Below are 22,236 nucleotides of genomic sequence, written 5' to 3' on the forward strand. Positions count from 1 at the left end.
TCAGCCAAAATGGTGCAGGACGGCGCCAGTTCAGCAAGGTCACAGGGCAAGGCTGGAAGTCATCATTGGGGGCAAAAAAAAGAGTCCTAGAAGACTCTGGCTTTTTAGACTCTATATCCAACAAAAAGCCTGGCTCCGACGAGGGGAAATAACCGGCCCCGAAAGACAGATTTCCCGACAAGAGTAGACCCCAAAATGAGAGACGAACAGAGACAACGTTGTGAATGCGTATTGTACACGGCGCCAAAACGATATATATCAAAGACAAGAGTCCCAAGAAAGCACATCATCCGTGGCCTCAAGCAAGTAGTCAGCCATCCCGAGTGGAATGAAGCCTTGTCCACTGGCAACAGAACCGAGAAGATCCAAAAAAAGACAATTAAATTGAAAGCGATTACCGCTCCTTCTTCTCCGGACGCTTCCAGTCATGATTCCACCCCTCCGCCGACGGATACTCCGTCTGCATACGACCGTACTCGATCGGGAAAAGATCCGTAAAAATGCCCTTTTTAATCATCGACTTGCGGAACAAACGTCCGCCGTCCCCGGCACCGGTGCGCAGCTCTTCGCATGCCGCTTGCATGCTCTGATACTGGCGCTCTAGCTCGAGTTCGTGCGCCCGACGCTGCTTCGCTTGCAGGAGTTGCCAGGCCCGGTGGATGGTCCAGTGACGGAGGAAGCGGTTGCGAGAGAAGCGGAGGGGACGGGGGGTGAGAGGGTGGTAGAGGAAGTATCGGATCAGAGCTGCAGGTGTTTGATGTTAGCTTTCTGGTTTAGATCCAGCGGTGAGTGGGTAGTCCGGTGGAATATGTATGTCGGAGATGGTAATGAGCGACTCGAGGAGAGCTGCGCGGGAGGCCGACTCTATGAAGAGGGGAGTGGGACCCCCAGTCGCGAAGAAGGAGAGAGGAATTCCAGATCGAATTGGAAAGACACATACTGATTCGTTTGTCCACGTTGGGACCGGCTTTTTTCCGGGCCTCGAGCGTGCGAGTCGACGAGAATGGCGCGGATTGCACGGCGGACAGGACCGGTCCAGGCTGTGGTGTCCGTCTAGCGAGGACTTCCTGACATATGCGAGACGCACTCGGGCGCACGGGGGCCAGCGTCATCTGAATGCGAAAGACATTGGCGAGGGACGCAAGCGTGGGTGATAGGGACCGCATTGTGAGGTGTTGTGTGGTGGGTGTTTGGTCGTTTTGGAGAGATGCGCTCAATACATGGGGGAATATTTCCATGGTGGCAGAATATTGTCCGCCCTTCTGGTTAGCCGCGCGCTTGTCTCGTATCGAACGACCCTTTTCGAGCCGCATGGCCCTGGTTTGCCTATCTTGAACTATCGGCCCCGGCCGAGAGCCCAAATTATTAATGATCCAACAAACGTTCGTGCTGGGGCATTCCTGGTTTTTGATCAGCTTCTTATTCCTGATGATCCCTGTTCATTGGATGCCCGACTCTTATATATCGCGATTCGTTTGATTCACCTATCAAGGATCGATCTGGAATAGACTAAACCGTAAATAAATCTATTGTTTTAAAAAAAAAAAAAAAAAAAAAAAAAAAACAAAAAAACAAAAAACAAAAAAATCGCATATAGTACGAGATATGACACGCCGGTGGGAAAAAAAGAACAGTCACATGCATTGAAATGTAAATTGGTCTCGCCCTTGACCCGGTCAACGCTCTCGTGAAACGCCGTGGTATGCAGCCATAGGAGGGGAATTCATCATGAGGAAAAGAACATGGAAACACAGCCAATGCGGACGTCAAATATGGCACAGATCCAATCACCTCTTTCGGCCGTGGTGCAGTTTTTTGCTTCGGTCGTAATCTTGCACCTTGCGTCGTCGATGTGTCTGTGCAAGTTTCCAGCGGCAGTACAGGACCAGCGCATCCTTGAGGAGAACAAACATACAGCCACCGACGACGCTGCGGCCCCACCGAGTCTGCAGCAGATTTGGACGGCCCTTTTCAAGGACCGATGACGGCGTCGTCCACGCCTTGGGCAGAGCATATTTCAACAACCCACCCATGGACGCCGAGATCGCCGGGAACACCAGCGCTCCAAGGACGGTGTCGGCAAGACTGCTGGTGTCGGCAATTATCTCATTCCGCCGACGCCCAACGCCTCCTCCGTTGTGTTGACCAGCATCCTGCCCTTGCGCCTGGCCATCCTGGGCATCGAGGTCAGCGCCATCTTGGTTTTGTTGAGCTGGTATCGGTTGGTCGACCAGCGGCTCGTCGTCGCCACCCATTCCTACCTGCAATTCAAGATCAATCTCCATCAAGATTTGACCGTTCATATTATCACCGAAACGATTGAGCCCTTCTGCCTGGTCTTGCTGCTGGACTTCATCCATGGTCTCCTCCGTGGCTCGGGGTTGGACTTCAGCGATCCATTTCTTTTCAAGGCCGCCGAATACGCGATCATAAACCGCCCCATAGAAGCTCTTCACATATGGGAGGGCAGCAAACGTCATTGCTGAGGTGGGGGGCCATAGATCAAAGCTGGGCTCGTGTCCGGGGCTGTGCGCCGCGAAGAACAAGACTGGAATGGCCGGAAGGAGACCCTCGGCATACCGGGTACGCGAGAAGATCAGAACTAGCGGGATAAGAGGTAGGCCGAGGTTCATTCCCGGGTTCCACGGACCATCGACGCTGTCCTCGAGGATCTGCTTTGCCTCCTCCGTGCCAAAGACGAGATACATGGAGTAAATGCCATGCGCACAGCATCCAGCCCACATTGTCCCTGCAACCGTGAATACCATCCCAGGAAGAACAAGTCGGCCAGCGATCCTCTCCATGAGGCGCAAAGCATCGACCACGTAGCTCCTGGGCCGAGTCACCACGATCTCTGATTTGCATTGCGGACATGACATCTTTGCGCCGCTCCCTGTGCGCTTGCGCGATGTAGGGTTTTCCATATCAGCGAGCCAGTCCAGTAGGCATGCCTCGTGAGCCGTCAGGGCGCACGGGCAGGGTGATCGCCACTCAGAGTTGAGTGGTGAGTCTTCCGTCTCGTCTGTGTAGCAAATCCAGCACTTGCGAGGTTCATCTTGGGTATCGGTGGGTCCAGGGCTGCTTGTAGATTTGGCGAGTGCTTGTTCGGTGGAAACCGGCGCTTTCGTCTCTGGGGAGCCGGTGGTGGCAGCAGTTCGGTCCAGAATGATGGTCTCGGTATCTTCATCCTCGGTGGACTCGACCGGGTCTTGCGCGCTCACGATGTGCTGCTCCGATGCGGGACTGGAATGTGCGATTTCATCTGCAGAGGTCCTCCGGCCCGTAGTGGGCACGCTGGGTAAGGAAGTCATAAGGAGCAAGTGAGGAGTCGTCTGATCGCCGGAGAGGGGGGGGGGGGGGGAGAAAGACGCGAATAGTAAGTCTAGGTAGACTCGGACGGCAAAGTCCTGGTGTTGGAATGCTGAATGATCCTCTTCACACTTGCTGTCCCCAGGGTGATATGCTAATAGGACTTCAATGAGAATGCATAGAAGGGGGGAAGGGTGGAGACTCGCGCTGGAAGAAAGAGTACAAGTCCGTCTTGACATGACGGGGTCTCCAGCGCAGATGGCCGTGTCGGCTGTGGCCCGCGGCTGTCATTGTTGATCACGTGTGCCACCGATACGTCATTTTGCCCGCGAGCGACCGTTCCAGATGTGGATCCATTTTGAGTTGACGTTGGTCGAGATCTACAGGTTGGTAAACAACTGCATCGCACTGAGCCAAGCCACTGTAGGTGAGTGGATTTAGTAGTTCAATTTTTACTTAGATGAAAGATCTTCTTTTCCTGTTGAAGACGAGTATTGAAGGTGAAACAAGTGTAGTCTTCTGCTTTTCTGCTGGTCAATTCTCGGTCAGGTGAAGGCGACTAATCATTCACAACCGACATTGAACCATCATTGAACCATCATGGATCTAGTCAAACGCTGAATACTTTTTTCACTCGTACTCTGGATGAACCCCTGTGGCGATCCTAAGTGAGTTGCGTAGATATGATGGATCTTGGTGGAAGCTTACCTCCATTGGAAGTTGAACACCCTTCACATGTTGGTTCCATCCGTCGCATTACCCGTGTGCCGTTCCAGGATATATCTGGCACCGCCATGTAGCCGTCATGTAACTGATACCTACCTAACCTTAGGTCCATCCATATTCAAGTAGTACCTATCTCGAACCAGGACGAAAGCACATTGAGTTATTCTCCCCGCCGAATTTAACGAGGTGTTCGTAGCCAGCTCGGTGGAGTTACCTCGGTAGGCACCTCGAGTAACTTAGCTTGCTTACTTGCATTCTAGACCCTGTCAGAAGCCTCGGTGAGTCAAGGATGCTAGGTAGGTCACACGACATCTCTACACCTCTCGTGCAGCCTCCCAGCAATAATCTGCGTGCCTCTGGATATCGAAGATTTTAGAACAACAAAAAATATTCCTCCAAGCGAGCAGAACTGGAGCAATGCAAAAAACAAAAGAAATCATGACAAGAGTGGGATTCGAACCCACGCCCCTTTCGAGACACGGAAGTTTGGACCAGGTGAACCTGAACCGTGCGCCATAGACCAACTCGGCCATCTTGCCTTATTTGATGCAAACGTCACAAGTCTTTGAATAGATGAAGCTTTTGAATATTCGGGCTGTACATTGATACTAAAAAGTAACTTAGTACCGCTACTCTGCTACCTTATTCATTACATGTGTCGTGTAAGAACAGAATCACTCGGTGACACTATAAGTGTACAAATTCTAGCATTCCTCACGACTGAAACAAGACAAGAGTGATGGAGGATTGACTGTTCTATCAAGAACCGCGGTAGGTTGAATAATTCCAAGGACCCAACAGCACAGGCACATGGTAATGGCGCCAACCTTCCTCGCCCTCTCGGCCTCGCCCTTTGACCGTAAACTTGACCTCGACCTCAGGCCAAAAGCTCTCCACTCCCTGTGCCTCATACCAGGGGCCCACCTCGAAGCGCACTGCCCAATTGGACTTGCTGTCCGCCGCAGGGAGCGCGGCCAGCACCTCTGCAACCGAGGACGCAGTGCTGGCCGTGGCCTCGGTCGGCGTCCACTTTGCGACACGCCCGTCGGCGTTGGTGGAGGCGTGGAAGGTGAGCGGGCTGGCGGTGCGGGCGGATGAGTCGGACGCCGTGAGCAGAGTCAAGGTGACGGGGAGATTGGCTGCCGGAGTGCCCGTGAGGGTGTTCAGACAGTGGCAGGTAATGGGATCGCGCGACATGGTGGATGGTGGTTGCGGGTGGGCGACGGGGCAATGAGAAGTTGCGGTGGATGATGGGTGGGAGGATGCAAGCTGGTGCTGGACGAGGGCGAGGCGGTTGGAGATGCGGCCTTGGATAGGGTTGCGCGAGTCCATGAAATGAAGGTTCAATGGTCGCCGAGGATATGACTGGAGACCAAGAGAGGAGAGAGAGAGAGGAGAGAGAGAGAGGGAGGGAGAGAGGAAAGGTGGCAGAGGGAGATTGACAGAATAGAAATATGAGAAGGAAAGAGAGGCAGTTCAAAGAATGGAATTAAAATGATCAATTGCGCTGCTATCGGCAATACTCTCTTTTTGGGTTTCCTCGAGGATTATCGGAGAGCACCGACAGCCTTGCGGAGGATTCCACATGGCGGGGCATATGCGGGCAAAGCATTTGAGACGGAGAGATGGGAGGCCATGGGGAGAGAATAGCAAGAACGAGGACTACATTGAAGGAATAAGTCAAATCTCCAAAGCTAACATGGATCTGAGTATGCAATTGCAATTGCATACTCGCTTTTGGGGGGACCGCGATTTGGACCTGTATCCCGATGAACGATAACAGGTAACTATACTATACCCACGTCAAGACGATCGAGTAAGTAACACTCGTGCTCGTTCATGCGACCGCGGCTAACTGGTGTGTTCCAGGTCTGCATGCGAGTATGCAGCGCCATCAAACTGGCCATGAGCTGCAAACTACGACGTTGACCACTCCAGGAAGTTGAGAATCTGATCCAGTACCACACGATTTTCCATAATCGACAATCCAAAGATATCGTACGTTGAACAATGATCGGTTAGTGTTTTCTTTCTCTCAAGTCAACGACTTGCACTTGCAGAGCTCGCCATAGGGAACCGCCATCGAACTACTGCGTTTCTCTCCCAAGCGCCCGCTTGAGCGGCGGCGGGGCCAGTTGATTTGGACTGTGCCAACGTTCTTTTTTCCCCGCGATAGCACCGGCGACATTCTCCATTTCCATCGCCGCTTGTCATTCTCATCCTATCTCCTCCTTCCTCCCTCCTCCCTCCTCTCCTCCTTTCTCCCTCTCGTGCCGCTATAGCATCCCCGCGCGTCGACATTCCTCATTTCAAAATGTCCTCTGCCGTGGTACACAACGATGATCTCGACATGGAGCCCACCCTCCAGTCGATCCTCAACCAGAAGACCCTTCGCTGGATCTTCGTCGGTGGAAAAGGTGGTGTCGGCAAGACCACCACCTCCTGCTCCCTCGCCATCCAGCTGGCCAAGGTTCGCAAATCAGTGCTGCTCATCTCCACTGATCCCGCGCACAACTTGAGTGATGCCTTTGGCCAAAAGTTTGGAAAGGAGGCCCGCCTCGTCGATGGATATACCAACCTGAGCGCCATGGAGATCGACCCCAACGGCAGTATTCAGGATCTTCTGGCCAACGGCGATGGCCAGGGTGAAGACCCTTTGGCTGGGTTGGGCATGGGCAACATGATGCAAGACTTGGCCTTTAGCGTAAGAGACAATAATCAACCGCCCCCTCTTCCCCCCCTTTCATCATGGCCGCACCTGCGATGCGCCACTAGAAGACAGGAGCAACGATCGCTGACATGTGCGTTTTTTTTTTTGGACGTGATAGATTCCCGGTGTGGATGAGGCCATGTCCTTTGCCGAAGTCCTCAAGCAGGTCAAGTCGCTTTCCTACGAGACCATTGTATTCGACACCGCTCCGACCGGCCACACTCTGCGTTTCCTACAATTCCCCACCGTCCTCGAGAAGGCACTTGCCAAGCTCTCCCAGCTGTCGTCTCAGTTCGGCCCCATGCTCAACTCCATCCTCGGCGCCCGTGGTGGCCTACCCGGCGGTCAAAACATGGACGAGCTATTGCAGAAGATGGAATCGTTGCGTGAGACGATCAGTGAAGTCAACTCTCAATTCAAGGATCCTGACATGACCACCTTTGTCTGTGTCTGCATTGCCGAGTTCCTGTCGCTGTATGAGACGGAACGTATGATCCAGGAGCTCACCAGCTACGGCATCGATACTCACTCGATCGTGGTCAACCAGTTGCTGTTCCCCAAGGATGGGAGCAACTGCGACCAGTGCAACGCCCGGAGAAAGATGCAAAAGAAGTATCTGGAGCAGATTGAGGAGCTCTACGAGGACTTTAACGTCGTTCGCATGCCTCTTTTGACGGAAGAAGTCCGTGGGAAGGAGAAGCTTGAAAAGTGAGTGACCTAACCTGCCCTCTTCCCCCCCCTCTGCCTTTAAAGAGGGTTCAAATCACCGTAACGAGTTGACCACGAACATGCTAATTAACGCCTCTTTCTCCTCTCAGATTCAGCGACATGTTGGTACACCCATATGTGCCCCCGCAGTAAAGGTCACATAGCCAGAATAGGGCGTGAAACTGTAAAGGTATTGGATATTCTTCCTTGAACGAATTATGAAGCGATTAGAGCAATTTTGTTTCAAGCCACGTTTGCTGCTTCACTACGACCCGAACCGATACCGAGTATAATTGCATCTCAGGCGTAACTGTCATATGCAAGCACACTGAATACTAGACAGTAGACACTGGGCAGGTTTCACTGTCTACAGTCGGCGAAAACCGAGCATACATACATAGCTGGGTCGAGATGCCGTCAAGCATGGCGAGTGACAGTGATCCGGTCCCTCGCACCGGGTTCGGGGTATTATCTACCCTTTCGCAGTATGGAAATTATGAAAGTTGGGCCCGTGTAATCTATAACGAAGTTGGGATGTAAATCTATTTCTGAGCTGCTCCTGCTTCGCGTTCCCAACCCAAGTGTACAGAGAGTTGTTCGTTTCTCATTGTCTAGTCTAAAGATGACAGTCCTAAGATGCCTGTTCCGAATTACAATCTCTTGGTCCTTTTCTTTCTTTCTTTCTTTTTTTTTTCTCCAATCCCCCCCCCGGCTGTTTTTTGCAGATACTCAAAACTCAACCTCATGACTGATAATGAGCCCATTTCGGCTGAAGCACGGGTGGCTTTCTCGGAGCAGTGGATGTCTCCCATGCACTTTGCAGTTGAATCAGTAGAGCATCTTGATGCGGTCCCGCGATAGCTGCCAGTCCATGCGGCCGTCCGTTGAAGTCGAGATAGCCCAGTGGAAGTGTAGCAATCGGGTATCCTACATTATCACAGACGTGAGCTTTGTCGTTTTCCAAGCTCACGGATGAGATTCCCAAGGGGAAGATGGAGGTGGTATCATACCTGTCGCCGACGCAAATCCCGTCAGGCCACTCTCGGCTGGGCCCACGATGATATTGACATTGAAGTCTGCGAAGATCTTGTCGATTCCGCGAGTTCGGCCAACGTCCCGGACGTGATGAATGAGAGAGTCTACCTCATTCTTGCTGAGATTCATCTTCACGGCGTCTTCAATGAGGTCCTGTTTTGGGTTCTCTGGAGTGGTGGATCACGTCTTTCGCGTTAGCGGTTGCAAAATGTCATTGATGATGGTGAGGTTGCAAGACGTGATCCCGTGGAGACATGACTTACTGGGCGGTAATTCTACATCTGCGTGAGCCCTGTTGTACTCGATCAGGTCCTCAAGTGTTGAGATAGAGCTGTCGGTGACTGTGGACATGTACTCTGCGAATTCTGAAGGGATGAAGTGGCCTGTACTGGCGAATTAGCAAATGAAGTTCAAGCATCGAAAACCAGCGCAAAGCTAGGGAAGTACTTACTCAGAAGGGTGAAAATTGCATTTTTGCCATCGACATTGAAAGCATCCTCTGTAATCAGAGGCACATGGTGATGGTAGCTTTCAGCTAAACCATGAAGCTTCTCGTATGCAAGTCGTGTTTCTTCTAGCTGTCGGAAGCAGTCAGTGACATGACCCTGTACAGATGATGCTCTACAGAGAGAAGCCCACCATTTGCTCTTCCGCGCCGGGCTGTGGTTTGCGAGCATCTGCCTCGTACCCCCAGACTTCTGGGTCGACAGTTCCAATTCGCAACCCGTTCCATTGCCCCGTCACAGCAGAGACGTAGCCACCCTTGGGGATTTGAGTGAGCTCTGGGTTTACCAGAACATCCATGAGCAAAGCAACGTCGCGGGCGTTCTTGGTCATTGGACCAACCGAGTCGAACAACTTTGCAATTGGTATGACCCCGGCCTGAGGTACAATAGACATGGTCGGTTTCAAGGTGTACAGTGCTGCTCTGTTCGATGGTGAAATGAGAGAGCCTTCGGTTTCGCTGCCCAAGGAGAAGGGAGCAAATCCAGCGGCAACGGCCACTGCAGACCCCGAGGATGACCCGGATGTATTCTGAAATTGACTCGGTCAGCAATGGGTTCTGCTGATGTGCCCTGTGTCATTGCGCATGTTCCAAACTCACGCTGTGTCCGACGAAGGAGTCATCATCTCGGAACCCCCCACGAACGTAGGCAGACTGAGTTTGACCACCCACAGGAGACCAGCCGCAAGCCAGACCAGTGCCCCTAAGGAAGGTAGGTAGGTAGTATTAGTGAACCGATACTCCGACTCAGCGAAAAAGTGGGAAGCTTTGCCGGGAAACTCACTTGTAGTAGCTGAGTTCCTAAATGCGGAAAATCCCATAAACAAATCGTCAGCTCACAAACTTTCACAATCACTCGAACCGGCTGCTACAGTAAGTAGACAGATCATACCGAAAGGTTGGCCTTGCCTATAATGATAGCTCCAGCCCGCAACAGCTACAACATGGGATACATTAGATGTCACCGATCGTCATCATCCCGAATATGTCAAAGTGTGTTTCGAACCTGCTCAACGACGGGCGCGTTATTGCGAGGCTTGGACCCCTTGAGAGCACGACTTCCTGCTGTCGTATCCATACCCAGATCGGGATGTGTTGCGATATTGTCCTGGCATCTCCTTCAGCATGTGACACTGGAGGGGCTCTCATAGTCTCGTGTAGGTTGCAGCCCAAGAATGTCTCGCTCGCAGACCTACCTTGACCAGAATTGGGATGCCATGCAGTGGCCCGCGTAGTTTTCCCTCCTGCCGCTCCTGGTCCATGGCCGCGGCTCTAGACATGACCACGTCGAGGGGAGCTTGTTGCAGGACTGCGTGCAGATAGCCATTGTACGTGTCGATCTGTTGACGATATTTTTCTACCAGGTCGACGCTGCGCAGCTGCTGCGAGGTGAGCAACTCCTGGAGATCGGACGCAGTAGCTGTCAAGGGATCGAACATGGCGATGGATATACTGCTGCAGGATTCAACCTTGACAATTGACGCGGGCGAAATGGGTTCGCCAGATGACCTCCGCAGCGGAAGAAGAGAAGTGAATGAAACACGCGGCGATCATGTGAGGCCGATCACGGTGAGTATAGTGAGCGGCCTTTAGCGAGGGTCAGGTAACGGTAGCCCTCCGGTCGTACCGTGCCTTGTCATCGGCCGATCTCACAGTCATCTTTGAGGATGGAAAGTGGTTGTATCTCCATTATTGGTCGGTACCCCGACGGACTTGACTTGCCAAACTCCGATCTCCAAATGTCCCGTTGGGGCCGCATCGAGACGCTCATGAATGTCGACGACGGTCAGAATCGTGGCAGAACTCATTGACCACGGCAATGAAATCAAGTGTGTCCACACGCGGACTGTGCTCCAACTTTCAAGAATTGCTGCTTCGATCTGGATGAGAATGGACAGCTCTCGTCAACCTTGGTTCGTTCGGCTCAACAAGAGGTGCTTTTTCCTTGTCGCGGCCAATGGACTCCACAAGGGTTCAGCAGTAGCACAGGCCACGGGCTGCAGGGCACGTTGCAAAACTGCGATGTGGGGGCGTCTGAGGGTCTACAATATTCAGGCTCAAGAACCTGGAGTCTTGCAAGATTCCACCGCAGAACTATACTACTTGTTCGCCGGCAACCCTAAATCACGAAACCCCTGACGATTTCCGGAATGAGTAATGCGGGACTGTCCCATGGGGGTAAGCGCTGCTCCGAAACGTACCGTGGGAGAGCACAAGAACACAAGCTGACGTGACGATCTTGCCAGCTCGCAGTGAACAGTCACTCCCTGTCACTATGAAGAATGGTTGCTCCCACGTTCCAACTACGTTCTGTATACCCGCCCGAGACACGGCGGGAGTCATCATCTGGTTGTGTCGATTGTCCAGTCCGTGGCTACATGCTCCTCACTCTGCACGTAGTACCCACCTACCATAGGTAAAGTCAGTTTGTGGGTAAGAGGCACCTATTAGGTAGTTAGTAGGCAGTGAGGCACTCTCGCAAGCGCGCAAACATGGGGTTGGCCGGGCCGAGCCACTTACTGCGTGGTGCGCAGTACGTGCTGCGTAGAGCCATAGACTCAAGACTGTCGAGTGCATGGGCGTAGAGCTCATGATTCAGTAATCAGTACTGCCCAGTATCTAGTGTCTACAGTCTAGTGTCTACAGTCTACGGTCTACATAGTAGTGTCCATTGCCTAGTACCTACAATACGACTACAGCACCTCGCCACCCACTACCCAGTCTACTGACGACGATAGTCTGGCAGCGTCTATACTCGGTAGTCCCTTCCTGAATCATTCCAACTGGACATCTCATGCGCAGCATTCCTTTTCTGATTCAAGTATCCATTACTCCGTCCCGATCGCACTGGCTTGGGTGCAGGAAATGACAAGTTCTCCTGGTTCATGATGCATCAACGGGTCAAGGAGGACGGAGATCCATGGCCAGCAGAGATGAACGCCCCGGACGCCATCGCGTTTCGATTGGGGTCAATAGTTCAACCCTTCACAGTCCGCTTGGCCGAGTCGCCGGATTTCCTAATACGACGGGTTGCAGCAAGCCTTGCAGCATTTCTCAACGTTTCCATCAATTTCAAACCCTTTGCCGACGAAAAACGTGGGAATCTCCCCCGTCGAGCCAAGCTCACGGTGCTCACTCTCGAGTGCCACGACATCCGACATTGTTGGCTCACATGTTGAGCAGCGCAAGGCCTAATCTGGCGTGGTGGAGATGCGGTGAGCGAACCGCCCGAGGTAAACCTGGTCAATACCTCTCGATCTTCTCTCGATCTTATCGTTGGTCTTTGTCAAAGTATGGACAGTAGATCTTTACACACACATACACATTCTTTACAGTAGATCTTTATACACACATACACATTCTTTATATTCATGTTGAGATCTTTCTTCTTCTTCTTCTTTTCTTACTCTTGCTCTTGCTCTTGCTCTCTCTCGGCATCATTCTTCAACTCTTCAATGCCTTCCCCCCCGTCAGTAAATCCTCTGACTGGACAGAAGAAGATGAAGAAGAAATGGGAAGTGTTCTATTGGCATTGGCATCATAATATGCTTAGCATACTTTTAGCATCTTTCTGTTGCCAATTGATCAAATTCTACTTTCACCTCTTATTCGGACTACCATCTTCAAAAATGCCCCCCCCCCCCCCCGGCAATTATGCTGTTTGATGACATGACGTGTGACACGTCACGGTCAAAGTGAACCACTAGTCTAGAGTCCAGACGGCTTTCCTTGCCCAATCTATTGCGCTATCTCACAAGCAGACCTGCGATGCCAGATCCTTCCGCACCCGTTTCTTCGACGGTGCCGCCATGGCGTTTGACCTGCAGATGCGTTGTTCATCTCGAGACGAACAGACAAGACACTAACCCGAGAACGGATTGTCCTACACAAGCCTCACTATGAACAACAATCAGCCGCCCCGCTTCTTGCTTCCTGCACTCGCTTTTCCCACGAAGTATATGGCTGGTCTCCGAGGTGGACTCCTGTCGTTACAGAACCTGGCGATTTCTTTCTCAATGATCTTGAGACTCCGGAGTCTCTGCGCATGGATACAGACCTGAAAATTGTCCAGCAATGATCTGGCTCCTAAGCTAGTTCATCAATTAATGCTAACCACATCCATCTATCCTACTAGTGGGCCTCGCAAAATGACTTTTTCTGTTTTTCTCAGAGCGAGATTCCTCGAAAGTATTGCATTGCTCTCAATTGCGCTAACAATAGCGTTTTTTCATTGTCCTTTTTTTTAATTTAAAAAAAAGAAGACAAACAAGAAAGCGTTGGATACCGTCGTCTCTTCAAAGTGAGGCGCCAAAGCCCCTGCCTTGTTGTTAGTTGATCCCGATGAGCTCCGCGTCGGCTTCAGATCTTGTCCACGGTTGGATTCGAGGTCGAACAAGTCATCTTCTCACTGCTTTCGATTATGCGATTCATTGAGAATACAAGAATCGATAATGTAGGATGAACTCCAGTGATGCATGACTCCTTCTCATTGTAAATTCGACGTTCTGCCCCCAGGCTCTATAGATGATGGGATGGAATGGTGGCGCTCTCGAGATCTAGTTCCTCCAAGCTCACCATCGATCCCGATGTGGTTCAATGAAGATTTGCCGAATTCCAATTGACTTGGACGTATACTTTCCAAATGACTGCGGATACAGTCAAGTCCAATTAGACGGTGTGAGATGGATGCGTGTGCGGCACCCGCTCCCGAGGACTGGTAAATGTTGTCTTCCTCTATCTTTCCTGGATAGCTTGGAGTTCATGTTTCGGTGGGTAGGTCTGATGCAGGGAAGGGCGCTTCCAGTGGTCTTATCCCATTTTGGGTCCATTCTTCATCATGCTTGATGACTCTGACCCGTTCTTGACCGCATATTGTGGAGATGAAAGCGTGCATTCCAGTCCTCATGGCCCACGGTGGTAGGTCTCGACCAGCAAGTAGTATTTATACCCCCCGGATGATACGCGACTCACCAGACCCTGTTCGATTCACGCTGGGACTTTGTTGTTTCAAAGAGGAAAGTATGCGCTGAGGAACGATAGCTCTCCAGGATCTCCATCAAGCTTCGCACTTCTGACGGTGCTCGCTGGCAAGCATCGTCCACCCCACCGCTCGTCCTTCCACCGTCCCCAGGAAGCCCTCGTGGTAGAGTTCTCTCCGGCCTTCCAGTACCGATTCGAGCAACACAGCTTCTTGCTTGTCGATTCTGATGGTCCCAGAACCTTAACAATCCCAGGAAAACTGTCATTGCCTCGTCGTTCTCTCGGCAACAGAAACAACGATAGCACGTACCCTCGCAACCTCAGGTGCAATGTCTCCAGGGCACCAGCAGTACTGGCTTCCGGGCTATGGACTGTCCCGACACATCGTCCTCGGACAGATTCATTGCTTTCTAGGCCCATCCGCCTCGGCCAGGCCGTATAGTTATCAGGTACCCATGGCTCTTCTTTCTCTGCTGGACTCTGTCGACAAAGGCAAGCATGCTTGGGAGGGTCAATCTAACCAAGGTCTCACTTTGCTGTTCAACTCTAGGGACGTGAAGGGTATCTTATCACAGGCATGCCTCTTACTCGGGTCCGTTCTTCATGTCCAGCGTGAAATGATTTCGAAGAGTTCGCCGGTCACCGGACACGACTCGACTCATGATCCGGAATCGTGTTTCGGATCTTATTTGTCTCTGATTTGGTCTTGTTCTAACCATTGCAAGCAAGTTCAGGACCAGATTGACGACTTGGCAGCCATGTCGCGAGAATATGAGAAACAAGAAGCCCTACGGATGACCACTCATTCGTCCAGCGCTTCCATCCAGATCAGTCCCGGTGCCGGTGGAGATGGATCATCCAGAAGATCCTCGGAGCCCTACATCAACGAAATCATTCCAGTGGATTTTCAAAGGACTCGTAGACGACCCGTGGAGCAGACTTCTTCCCGGACCAGCCATTGATGCTTTGAGGCCTTGTGATCATTCTAGACTTTTACCTCTTTCTTCTTCTTCGTCCTCGGGATTGTCTTCTTTCTCTCTCTCTCTCTCTCTCTCTCTCTCTCTCTCTCTCTCTCCTTTTTTTTTACGTTTCCCCCCCAACTTGACCCGCACCTTGGAATCCATAACATCTGCTATCCTCACTCGCCGCACATTTGCTCATCAAAGTGTGTTCGGGTTGCCATTGATCAAGGACACGAGACTCAAGACTGTCTTCCCAGAACCATGACCGACGGTCGTCTCTTTTGAAACACACCTGCATGGACCATCACCATCAATCCAGGCCAAGCCTGCTTCTACCACGTCGATGAAGGAATTCTGTCCTCCTCGCTCTGCCTGACTGCAGCAGTGACTCCAGCCATGGCCAGGGTCTGTCTTCTCTGCCTCGGCCCCCGTGACGCATGAGACACCATCACAACACGCGGGGATGGCCGGCCAGAAGGGGGGAAATGATGCTTGACAGAAATACACTATCGCCGGATACCCATCCTGCCAGACTTTGAGGGCAAACTTTTCGAGGAAATCTCCTGGCTTTTCACAGGGTGCTATCGGGTCGGGAGGGGGGGGGGGGGGTTGTTTTTCCCACCATCTGTCCGATGATTGCGTTTGATACCTGGGTTCGGCGTACCTATATAGGTGATGACTATTCTGGTTGTGCATTTCTTGTATCTGGGAGACGCTTTCGATTCGGTTTACCGTGTCTCTCTGCGGTGCGTATATGGATACTGTTAGCGCAGGACATCTCGATGGAATATGCTCTTTTGTCCGGTTCCGAGTCCATAATCTACACCCTCCTGCATACATGGAGCATAATCATCGTTCTCGCATTCAAGGCAGCTCCAGTGTGGGACCATGGCACAAAGATTTTAGACATCAGATGTTTCACTCTTCTCGGTAGACCGTTCATCATGGCATAGATCCGTTGAATCCCAACCCGGATTCACAAAAAAAAAACATCTACGTGGTTTCCTCTTCTATCCCGCTGCAAAGATTTTTGTCAAAACAGGGGACTCGTCATCTGGACTTCATCCAACAGGCCAAGCTCCAAGACGTGTCCCATCTCTTCCCGCATCGACGGGCCACGCATACATCCATCTCATCTTTCCTCTTTGCGAAACCACCGGGGTCCCGGATTGTCTCTCAGAAATATCCTAGAGGGAAGAACAAAAGAAGAAAGAAAACATAACTCGACAATACAAAGCCGCGAGAGTGGAAATATAGGTGATCGAGAGGTCGAGGGACTTTCAGATTTGGACATGGGCATAAAGAAAAAGAAAACACATTTCAGGAAAGGTTGACCACCTATAAACGCCAGCCGGATGCCACTTCTGCACAAAGTTCCCCATCTCTCACACAAAGCCGTGTTGTGACATACATGGGAGGATCATTAAAATGGGTGGGGCAGAATTGAGAGAAAGGAGAAAAACGAAGATGGGTTGATAGAAAAAGGGTAGAGAAAATCGAGTTTTGGGGCATCAGCTCATGAAGGTATATCTCATTTGGCGACGGCGGAGCTAGAAAGAGATGGGGATTAGTAACTGACTCAAGAAACTGCACCCCGACGATCAAAATGCCCGTTGTCAAGGGGGAATGGTCTTTAGCTTACCTCAGGACTTGTGTCCGGAAAAAGGCACCCTTCGTCCTCTCGATGACTTGCTGGTACACCGATTGAGGAGGGTGGTTCATGATGACGGTACCCTCCTTGTAGTCGATCTTGGCGTCGACGCGGGTGTCACGGATGAGGTTGACAATCCACTTCTCACCCTCATCTTGGTTCAGACCCAGACGAGTGGACAGGTCCCTGAGAGCAAAGAGAGAACACGTCAGAACCCCTGAGTGATATGTTGCGCTCGAAATTAGCGAGTCTTTTTCCATGTAGAACTTACTTGATGTCGATACGCTGATGGATCTTGCAGTAGCTCTCGGAGATGAGGTGACGGGCAGCCTCGACGAATGCATCGGCAGCAGAGACGAGGAAGAAGTCGCTGCGCAAAACCTCCTCGGCCTCGCCGAGCTTGCGCTGAGCCTCCTCAAAGTCAAAGTCGACGTACAGAGCCTTGATGAAGTCGGTGATGGGATCGGTGTATTCGTAGTTTTCTTGGCGAACGACACGGATCAAGTCCTTCAGTTGCTTCTGGTAGGCACCGTGGTGCTTGTGGGGGCGGCTACGGTTGGTAATGACCGCAGCGGCAAGGTAACGAAGGATCCAGGGGCAGCTGGTCTGGATGGTGTTGATGTAGGCGGGAGAGAAGAAGAGGTCGGTCAGGACATCGCGGGCGGGGTCGTGGTTGAAGAAGGGGAAAAGTGACCAGTGAATGAGCCAAGAACGGTTGGTGAGCTGGGCCAGAGGGTTGTTGAAAAGACGAGTCTCGATTGAGTCCTTGGCCTTCTGAACCTCCTCCATCGCGCCCTCCCAGTTCGTGGTGAGGATCTCGGATGCGAGTTTACCCCAGGTGGCAGCCGCAACCTTGTCATTATCCGTCGACAGGACTCGGAATTGGTAGAGTAGTTCAGCGGCATTACCGTAACTGCCACAGCTGTACTGGAACCGACCGTAGTCGTAAAGACTATTGACCATCTCAGTCGTCACACCATGCTGCTCCTCGAGGAACCGCAGGTTAGCGGCCTTGTCGCTTCGCAGGTTACCAACGACCTCCTCATCCTGCAAGAGCTCGGTGATCTTTTCGCTCTCAACCTGGTAGTGCTCCAGCTTGGCCAGAACCTCCTCACGCTTCTTCACGAATTCCTCGGGGATCTCGTCGGAGTCGTTGATCTCCTTCCACAGATTGGCGACATAGTCGGTCATGTTGGTGTGCTTGAGCAACTCATATTTGGCGCGAATAATTTCTTTGTCCTCCTCGTCGGTGCCGGCGCTGAATTCGAGCAGAGGGAAAACCAGGTGCCGGTCGAGATAGGGGATCAGACGAGGCAAAAGATCATACTCGGAAGAGGCATCGGTTGGCTGGGCGCCGCTGAGCTTTTCAGCGGAGGAGGGAGCGTTGTCTGCCATACTGAATGACTTGTGTGAGTTGATCAAAGACCGAGGACGAGGCACAATGCACTTTGCACTTGGAATTTGTGTGCGGGAGGGTGTGTGGGCGCTAAACCAATTTTGGGATTCAGTTGAGCAGATGGGCGGTGGCAGAAAACCACCGCGAAAAGAACCTGCTTCATTATTCGTGCCGTCGAAGGCTGTGATGAGCTCACCGTGTTGCATTTGAGGTGCTTGTCGTCAACCTTCTTTTTCCCGCCACCAGGTTGTCTAGACTGCTTCTTTTGCCGGCCAACTCAAAGACCCTCGATGGCATCTTTTCGACAGTCGGCCTCGGTCGCCTCCTCTAATTTCCGTTTGGCTCAATCCGTCGCTTCCGTACAGACATGTAGCCGATTCTCTCCAGTCTATTCCTGTACGTTCCCCATTTGCTCGTCTTTGCGGTTTCAAGGTTGCGCGAGTCATTTCGACTATCAAATTTGGCTTCCCAAGTGCGCCATTCGTTGGACAATGCATTTGTTGCATCCCGAGCCTCCGACTGAAGCTGCACCAGTCTCCAATGTGTTTTCTCTTTTGCTGAGAAGTTATAATGCTAACGTCTTCATGCCCGATTACAGTTTCTCATCTTCGCGCCTCATATCGTTCATCCACACCTCAAATTTCCCCGCCTGCTCAGCAAAGTCGGGGCTTTCTCACCCAACTCCGTCGCGAGGCGCAAGCGCTTAAGGAGCAGCCCATTTCACAGACCGCGCCACTGCCCAAGAATGGCAAGCAATTAACGCCAAATTTATCACTCACAAACCTCCCTTACTTTGTTCGGCGGACCGGGTCCAACCAACTTCCCGTCTATCTCGTCACAAAAGCTGGTGGCACAAAGCAGCTTACCAAGATTCAGAAAACCGAGGGTGACCTGGATGCATTCCGTAACGACTTGGCCATTTCCCTCGGTATTGACACTCGGAGCACCGATGTCTCCGTCAACAGACTCACTGGTCACATTATTGTCAAGGTAAATCCTTGCGTGGCATAAGCGGACGATAGCGAGTAGGGTACTGATTTGTCTCCTACTAGGGCTGGCGGAAACCCGAGATTGTCAGATTTCTCCAGGAACGGAACTTCTAAGACAATCGTCTCAATTCAGACACCTGGCGGCGAACTGCTATCATCTACGAAAGAGCCGAAACACCTACGCGTCTGAACATTCGACGGTGCTACCGGGCTTGCGAAGACGACAAGCAATAACATGGAAGACCAGCAAGAGTAGGACCTGCGAGGTGACCGCAAAAGGCTTCATGTCAGCGCATGTGTGGTAATCATTTCCATTTCCCCTTACCCTCTCGACTCCTTAGGTACCCTTTGGTGTGTATTATTAGTCCCAGGTCATGGGAAGTTGATCTTCGTTTTCTCGGCGGGTGTTTTGCTATGGCTTCTGGCGCTTGTGTACTCTTTTCATAGGCTTGTCTTCCCGGCTACCTCCAATTCTATTTCCCGTTAATCTGGAAAAGTGGGCACTGTGTTTCTGGAGTAGCGTTCAAGTCTGCGGGGCAAGCGGCTTCTTACTTGCGAGACACAGCCGGTCTCGAGATCGACGTAAAGCGAGAATGGTGCAGAGCTCGGCCAAGTCATGAGGATCGAGTCAAGCAAATTTTTTTCATTCTCTAAGCACCTACATTGATCAATGGTACTCGTCCAGCTAGAGATACATTGCGTTGTCCATGTTCCCCCCATCTGGATAGCTTCCAGTACCTGAAGAGGCAGTCGGTGGTCTGATCAAGACTACCTACTCTCTAGGTACTGTAGCAGCTGCGGTGCTCTGAAAAGGTACATCTAGAGAAGTACCGAGCTCGGGATTGACCTCACCCCCCATACTCTGATCGGCTCGATGGCCCGTGCCCGTACCTCCGGTGCCGCGCAATTGAATTGCTGCATAAGCATGTCATTGGCTTCCGCGCAAATGTCCAGGTTCTGGGTTCTTCAACCTGCATAAATTCTTCATCCAATTGACATATCTCCGCAGTAGGCTGCCATGTCCTACCCAAATAAAACGGCGCCAGCAGAGATCGTTGCCGCTGCAGTGGAGGACGGCAAGAAACACCTACTGCTAGCCGCGTAAGGATTCATGGAAGCAGGAACATTGCGTGGGTGTGTCAGGCCATACTGACACGAAAGCTGATTGAAATCTTGCAGAAGCGGGTCCGTCGCGACGATTAAACTAGTCCATATCATCAAGGCCTTGGCCAAACACCCAAATCTATCTATCAGAGTGATTTTGACGAGCTCCGCGGCGAACTTTTTGAACGGAACATCTCAAGAGCAACCGTCTATTGAGTCACTAGCCTCACTTCCTAGTGTCGATGGTGTTTATCAGGACCAAGACGAATTGAGAGAATCTTGGACCCGCGGTGCTGGGATTTTACATATCAACTTACGCAAATGGGCGCATATTCTCGTCATCGCGCCACTCAGTGCGAATACAATGGCGAAAATAGTCAACGGGATGTCTGATAATCTCCTTACAGATACTGTCCGCGCGTGGGACACGACTGGCTTGGAGGGTATGGAGAAGCGTATCGTCGCATTCCCGGCCATGAATGTCGCGATGTGGGTGCATCCTGTTACCGCCCAACAATTACGCGTTCTACGGCAAGATTGGGGGGTCAAGCTCGATCAACAAGGAAAGAAGACTGGTGATGGCTGGTTTGAGGTCTTTGAGCCGATCGATGTATGTGAGATGAAAGTCATCCCTTTTCCACATCTCTCGCTCTCGAGCCCACTGTTTACTGATTCATATCGACAGAAGAGACTTGCCTGTGGAGACCTTGGTATCGGGGGCATGCGAGAATGGACCGAGATTGTGTCAATTATAGAGGCGAGGCTGGACCTCGCTACCCACGGTTCATCTTGAATGCTTTGTTCTGGCATTGACGCAGATTTGGATCTGAACGTCCTGTCATGACACAGTCGAATGGGGCAGTAGCGCTGACGACTTATGCATGATACTATACCTCGGATGATCATTTGGTCCCACGATGAATTGACACACATGATACCCTGACACGCCATGGTTGATCGACGGTCATCGTACACACAAGGCCGCATTCGAACGCGGGCGCCTCAGTCATAGCCTTGATGGTATCGCTGGCCCTCGTGCCTCCAGCAGGCTACCTTCGAGCTGTATCTTCCACTCCGGGTTCTACCAAGCCCTGTGGCCGCGGCTTCACTGGGAATGTCAGCGTTGGGAAGGGCGAGTCAGGGACGGACAAACATCCGCTCAGAGAGCCCAATTATGGTAGGGTTCAACAATACCTCACTCTCTTCATTCCCGTAAGGTTCAATTTGCCCATACCGAAATGAGAAGCCATCTCGACGTCAAGCACTCTGCACTCAGCGCCGAGATTCAATAGCAGAACAATCATCTTTCCCTGGCCGTCTCGCACATCAAGAAAAACTTTCTCGTTCAGCTCCATTCCTGTTGGGAAAATTTATCCTCAGATGCGTGGTCAGTGATTGAGCCCGTAATCCGTCAATTCTGTTTCTTGTCGTATCGTCATTTTTCCAAACCTGTACCACCATCCGCATTTAATCTGTTGTAGTCCGACTCGGCCGTCGTTCTTTGGCACCTACTTCTCGGAGAGGTTGCCCTCGACTGGTGTACCATTTTGTATCTCATTCCATTCGTCTCAAGACCATAGCATGATTCTAGATATGACTAGATGGTAGAAGCACTGCACCTCAAAAACCTCCACGAGCGGCGAGTCGAGAGGATATACCCATCTCCGGACCACTATGTCACTATCATGCTCGAGAGGCAGCTACTATGTATCGTCAAACATAAGACTTCCTGCAGGTTGTCTTGGTGACTCCTGCGTACGTTCCGGAGCTCTAGATGTGGCGATCTGGCGACAAGGCAGACTTGGAGGGCCAATTACGACTGTACAAAATCGAGAATAGTGATAAGGCTCTGACAGTATCCATCACAAACCGGGTAGTGGATCTCTAACACTCAGTAGAGGGTATATTGAGCATTGTACATAATAATTGCACACAGGACAGCGCTATATCACAACACAAGAGAGCCAGAAAAAAAAGAAAAAGACAAAGCCATAGGCAGAGGGCAAAGTAGAGATATCGGAGACTTGAAGCCCTCTCAATAACCCGCTGGCGCCAACTAGAGTAAAGAGGCAAAGGTTCGGAAGAGCCCCGTCCGATTGATCTCCAAAGACATGGGCCCAAAGTTGAGGCAGACCAGGTTTGGGGTGACAAAGTAGGAGCC

The 22,236-nt window shown here is 51.6% G+C and overlaps 9 protein-coding genes across 9 annotated transcripts; 4 read left to right on the forward strand and 5 right to left on the reverse strand.

The window, feature by feature from the left end:
• Positions 1–394: 394 nt before the first annotated feature.
• N7539_001865 (mitochondrial 54S ribosomal protein mL40) lies at positions 395–1,166 on the reverse strand (the record flags this gene model as incomplete). The annotated part of the gene is made up of 2 exons (XM_056931468.1): positions 395–744; positions 941–1,166. The coding sequence occupies 2 exons, from the start codon at positions 1,164–1,166 to the stop codon at positions 395–397; spliced, it is 576 nt and encodes a 191-aa protein (XP_056793499.1).
• Positions 1,167–1,787: 621 nt separating this feature from the next.
• On the reverse strand, positions 1,788–3,311 carry N7539_001866 (RING finger domain protein; the record flags this gene model as incomplete). Its single annotated transcript, XM_056931469.1, has 1 exon — positions 1,788–3,311. One exon carries the CDS (start codon positions 3,309–3,311, stop codon positions 1,788–1,790), a length of 1,524 nt encoding a protein of 507 aa, XP_056793500.1.
• Positions 3,312–4,794: 1,483 nt separating this feature from the next.
• N7539_001867 (hydroxyisourate hydrolase) lies at positions 4,795–5,367 on the reverse strand (the record flags this gene model as incomplete). The annotated part of the gene is made up of 1 exon (XM_056931470.1): positions 4,795–5,367. The coding sequence occupies one exon, from the start codon at positions 5,365–5,367 to the stop codon at positions 4,795–4,797; it is 573 nt and encodes a 190-aa protein (XP_056793501.1).
• A 982-nt stretch (positions 5,368–6,349) lies between these two features.
• N7539_001868 (ArsA family ATPase) lies at positions 6,350–7,606 on the forward strand (the record flags this gene model as incomplete). Its single annotated transcript, XM_056931471.1, has 3 exons — positions 6,350–6,739; positions 6,864–7,453; positions 7,564–7,606. The coding sequence occupies 3 exons, from the start codon at positions 6,350–6,352 to the stop codon at positions 7,604–7,606; spliced, it is 1,023 nt and encodes a 340-aa protein (XP_056793502.1).
• Positions 7,607–8,195: 589 nt separating this feature from the next.
• On the reverse strand, positions 8,196–10,432 carry N7539_001869 (uncharacterized protein; the record flags this gene model as incomplete). Its single annotated transcript, XM_056931472.1, has 10 exons — positions 8,196–8,380; positions 8,464–8,655; positions 8,752–8,871; positions 8,940–9,066; positions 9,128–9,523; positions 9,594–9,696; positions 9,778–9,794; positions 9,886–9,930; positions 10,000–10,101; positions 10,190–10,432. The coding sequence occupies 10 exons, from the start codon at positions 10,430–10,432 to the stop codon at positions 8,196–8,198; spliced, it is 1,530 nt and encodes a 509-aa protein (XP_056793503.1).
• A 3,870-nt stretch (positions 10,433–14,302) lies between these two features.
• On the forward strand, positions 14,303–14,935 carry N7539_001870 (uncharacterized protein; the record flags this gene model as incomplete). Its single annotated transcript, XM_056931473.1, has 3 exons — positions 14,303–14,455; positions 14,524–14,565; positions 14,699–14,935. 3 exons carry the CDS (start codon positions 14,303–14,305, stop codon positions 14,933–14,935), a joined length of 432 nt encoding a protein of 143 aa, XP_056793504.1.
• A 1,531-nt stretch (positions 14,936–16,466) lies between these two features.
• Positions 16,467–17,981, reverse strand: N7539_001871 (eukaryotic translation initiation factor 3 subunit E; the record flags this gene model as incomplete). Its single annotated transcript, XM_056931474.1, has 3 exons — positions 16,467–16,485; positions 16,578–16,772; positions 16,858–17,981. The coding sequence occupies 3 exons, from the start codon at positions 17,979–17,981 to the stop codon at positions 16,467–16,469; spliced, it is 1,338 nt and encodes a 445-aa protein (XP_056793505.1).
• A 291-nt stretch (positions 17,982–18,272) lies between these two features.
• N7539_001872 (mitochondrial 54S ribosomal protein mL49) lies at positions 18,273–19,085 on the forward strand (the record flags this gene model as incomplete). Its single annotated transcript, XM_056931475.1, has 3 exons — positions 18,273–18,378; positions 18,581–18,972; positions 19,035–19,085. The coding sequence occupies 3 exons, from the start codon at positions 18,273–18,275 to the stop codon at positions 19,083–19,085; spliced, it is 549 nt and encodes a 182-aa protein (XP_056793506.1).
• Positions 19,086–19,989: 904 nt separating this feature from the next.
• Positions 19,990–20,868, forward strand: N7539_001873 (putative flavoprotein; the record flags this gene model as incomplete). Its single annotated transcript, XM_056931476.1, has 3 exons — positions 19,990–20,072; positions 20,151–20,685; positions 20,761–20,868. 3 exons carry the CDS (start codon positions 19,990–19,992, stop codon positions 20,866–20,868), a joined length of 726 nt encoding a protein of 241 aa, XP_056793507.1.
• Positions 20,869–22,236: the final 1,368 nt, after the last annotated feature.

This window comes from Penicillium diatomitis (genome assembly GCF_028827545.1).
Source record: "Penicillium diatomitis strain IBT 30728 chromosome Unknown utg000002l_segment0_segment0, whole genome shotgun sequence".
In the NCBI taxonomy this organism is placed as follows: Eukaryota; Fungi; Ascomycota; class Eurotiomycetes; order Eurotiales; family Aspergillaceae; genus Penicillium; species Penicillium diatomitis.